This window comes from Arachis ipaensis, chromosome B01 (assembly GCF_000816755.2).
Source record: "Arachis ipaensis cultivar K30076 chromosome B01, Araip1.1, whole genome shotgun sequence".
Lineage (NCBI taxonomy): Eukaryota > Viridiplantae > Streptophyta > Magnoliopsida > Fabales > Fabaceae > Arachis > Arachis ipaensis.
This window is the reverse complement of record NC_029785.2, coordinates 137,160,060-137,164,227: the sequence shown is the minus strand read 5'-3', so window position 1 is coordinate 137,164,227 and position 4,168 is coordinate 137,160,060. Positions and strand designations below refer to the sequence as shown.

General features: G+C 33.9%; 1 protein-coding gene and 1 non-coding gene across 2 annotated transcripts; both read left to right on the top strand.

The window, feature by feature from the left end:
• Positions 1,954–2,026, top strand: TRNAE-CUC. Its single transcript has one exon. It is a non-coding gene; the product is annotated as a tRNA-Glu (tRNA).
• Positions 2,380–4,168, top strand: LOC107643394 (pre-mRNA cleavage factor Im 25 kDa subunit 1; the record flags this gene model as incomplete). The annotated part of the gene is given in 7 exon segments (XM_016347029.1): positions 2,380–2,527; positions 2,643–2,688; positions 3,153–3,246; positions 3,350–3,423; positions 3,515–3,601; positions 3,679–3,789; positions 4,044–4,168. Coding segments are annotated over 7 exon segments (632 nt in total), but the record flags the coding sequence as incomplete, so codon positions are not given.

The following is a 4,168-nucleotide window of genomic DNA, read 5'->3' as shown; positions in this document are numbered from 1 at the left end:
ATTTCTTTATACATATATTTAAAATATAATAATTAATTATTATTAATAATAAGTTAGCAGATAATCTATTAGTATCCTATACTTTTCCAATAAAAGCACGCATTTTGACACAAAGGGAGTGGTGACACAAGATACAAAACTGGTGTACATAATTTTCAATTTGGGATGATCACTACAACATACATTATGCGAAATAAAATAAATCAAATACTCCCCTATATAAATGTCCACATCTTCATTAAAGATTTCATGATTTAAAGTAGGTAGGTGAGGCAGGGCCTGCTTAATTTATAAATCAATCCAGGCAATATAATAGGATTATAGGAGGATAACTCCATTCATCAAAAGAAGCAGTTGCCTTTCTCTTTATCATTAGTAATATTATTTACTGAACATTTTCTCCCTGAAGCATCTAAAAATAAAGTAGCTTGGAATTAAACCATATAAATGGTTGAGGTGTTAAATTGATGGTTGCATGCTGAGTGGGCTTAAACCTTATATCGTGGCACTTGCAGACAAAGGAGACTTAAGAGTTTGAATAGTCAGATATGGCAACTCTTGACTTACTAAATCAACTTCACAGCTACAATTGTTGAGTTATCTTATCTTAATTCTTTATGTAAAAATTGGGCATTAGTTATCCATCTGCCACAATGCATTGCTTGTAAACAAAGACAAGTAGAAAATTCTGATGTAAACCAAAAACTGCAAGAGTCTTGGGCAAGTATAAAATCAATTTGGTAAATTATATGGTAAAGATATAAGTTTACATATTTTTCTTTTTATGGGATGAAAAAGAGATTGAAAAAGTTAGGACTTACATTTTGAACAATAATAAAATAATAAAAAATAACTATAAAAAGAATTTATATTCTCTCTATACAACTTTAATTTGTATAGTAAAACGTCCCATTCAATTTTAGTTTTTACCAACATAAAAAAGAAGAAAATTTCACCTTATAACCACTATACAGTGTCTACATATATACACAGATGTATGATTTAGGGAATTCTTGTAATATATTGGATCAGATTAAAAAGAGATGGTTGCTTATCAGTCACTCAACCAAAAGTATTCCAAATCAAAATATCTCATTTTTAAGTAGGAAATTAACTAATACTAATAAAAAAAAACTAAACAATTTCTTTTTCAAAGATTAAATTGTTTTCATATGACTTTAAAGATTTTGAGATTTAAGTTGTGGAATCAACTACAAATATAATTATTAGATTAAACTGACTATATTACATCCATTTAAGTTCAGTCCTTTCCCAAATCCTAAGTTAAGGTGAAATGTTTGTACAATGGATTTTTTTTTAAATCTTTTTCAGGTGAAGAATCAAGGAATCTTATTTTTTATGGAAAAATAGGAGATAATACTTAATTTGGTCCCTGAACTTACACGCGAGTCTCAATTTAGTTCTTAAAGTTTCAATTGTCTCTATTTAGTCCTCAAACTTTGTGAACATAACTCATATTAGTCCTTGAAACAATTTTCAACGTACAAACTTTAACGGAAGACTGTCGTGAACAACCGGATGCCACACTAAACCTTGTAAAATGATGTCATTTTAGTTTTGACACTCAAATAACCCAAAAACAACATCGTAAATGGTGTTTATTAAAATTTTACTTAACAAAATAAGTGATATGACACCGTTTTTGAGCTATTTAAATGCCAAAACTAAAACTACATTATTTTACAAGTTTTAACGTGACATCTGATAGTCTATAATAGCGCTCCATTAACGTTTTTATACTAAAAATCGTCTCAGGGACTAATATGAAGCACGTTTATAAATTTTGGGGACTAAATAGAGGCAATTGAAACCTCAAGAACTAAATTAAGACTTGTGTGTAAGTTCAGGACCAAATTGAGTATTAACTCGGAAAAAGTAGATAGATATGGTGAACTCAGGGTTAAATAAATTCTTGGCAATGCAAATAGCAACTCCGTTGTAGTCTAGGTGGTTAGGATACTCGGCTCTCACCCGAGAGACCCGGGTTCAAGTCCCGGCAACGGAAAATAATTTTTGGGTCATAGTATGGGCCAGTTCAACTAATTAAAATACATCTATCTAAAGTTCTGATACTGTGGCCCAAATAGGCCCAATTATCTGAGCCCATTATGGATTTGCGGTGACTGCTGAGTTGTGTGGGATCGCTCTGGAACGTTGACACGACAGCTACCTCACTCACTCTCGTGTCTTGAATCTTCTTTCTCCTTGTGTGTGTTCGTGGCACCCTCTCGCGCTTTCTGCAACTTCGTTAACCTGTATTAATTGAATGCAACACGAAGCAACGGAGATAGATTTTGTTTTACTGATAACTGAAAATGGGTGAAGCTGCTGAAGCTACCACTCTCTATCATCATCATCGTAATCGTAATCATGAGAGTGAGTACGATCGCAATCAACGACTTGAAGTTGACCTATACCCTTTGAGCAATTACTACTTTGGCGCCAAACACTCTATTCCTTTCAAGGATGAAACCCTAGCTGATCGCTTTTCCAGGATGAAATCCAAGTTCGTTCTTTTTCCTTAATCTAAGTTCTGTTTTCTCTGATTTTACAATTTCACTTGTGTTCTAGCTTTGTTCCTTCCTTCTTCGGTCTAACTCTCTTTTAATTTTGCACCTTAGCTATGCTGCTCGTGGAATCCGTAATTGCGTGGAAGCTGTCATTCTGGTGGGTTGTTTCTCTTGTTCCTTCACCCTTCATTTTTTTTCTTTCACAGTTTTTTTTTTTTTTATTAATAAAATACCTTGATAATTTTGTTCACTTGATTGAGTAGTTCCATGGAAGTGTTACCTAAAAGATTAGTAATTCATGATTGGAGGAAAAATGTTGTGCTTTATATGTTGTTTTTGGAAAACAAGTTTATATTAGTAATATGGTATATATGATTGAGCTCATGCTATATTATTTCCTTTCTCTGAAATTTTTCGGTTACATGTTAATTTTTACTTGAATTTTGGGAGGAAAGCATGGAAGGCTGAAATTGACTTGAATTTTCTTTGAGTAATATTCATATTTGTTATTGGTTATTTGCATTCGTTGTCCCTGAAGTGCTGGATAACAGTCCATGTTCTATGCCATTGATACAAGCAATATGTTTGTGTGCTGACAGAATGTAAATGTTCTTGGAACAGGTTGAGTTGTTCAAACATCCACATTTGCTGCTGTTGCAAGTCAAGAATTCCTTCTTTAAACTACCTGGTGGTCGCTTAAGACCAGGTGAATCAGGTATCGTAGGAAGCCTCAAAAGCTCGAAATGGGAGGCTAAGTTATTGTTTGATAATATTTTCCTACCTGCATTTCTAACAAGCAAGATTCTATGAATTTCCAGATATTGATGGATTGAGGCGTAAGCTGGTAAGGAAGCTATCTGTTAATGAAGATGACAATGGGACTGAATGGGAGGTATTAAACTCGTTATTTTTCAATTGTCACCATATACCTACCTCACTACTATATATAGTTCATCATATGAATTGTGCTATACTTGATTTAGGTGGGTGAGTGCCTTGGAATGTGGTGGAGAGCTGAATTCGAAACATTATTGTATCCCTACCTGCCACCTAATGTGAGAAAACCTAAGGTATGTAATCATTCAAATGGCTTTGCTTATGTAGTTGAGGATGCCCTTATAGTCTTGTTTATGGTTTTGTGGTGAAGGAGTGTACGAAACTTTTTCTTGTGAAGCTGCCGGAGAGTCGAAAATTCATTGTGCCAAAGAACCTAAAGTTGCTTGCAGTTCCATTGTGCCAAATTCATGAAAACCAAAAGGTATGGATTTCCAAATTCATGAAAATCAGAAGGTATGGATTTCCATTGGACCCGGAAAGTATTTAGGTCACAGGCTATATGATGCTTGAATTGATTCACATTGTTGTATATTAGGGAATTAAAACCATGTTAGAATCATTTGAGGATAATATAAACTATAGAAGTTCCTTATGCTCATTTTTTGGTGACTGAAGTTATGACTTAACACAGTGGTGCTATGTTTTCCTGAATGCCTTTATTTTTGCATTTTGCAGAGATATGGGCAAGTGATATCAGCGGTCCCTCAGCTGCTTTCAAAGTTCTCCTTCAACATGATTGAATCCTAAGTCATTGGCATGATGCAACCTTCGGTAGCTGAACATGGCCTTGACGACTTGTA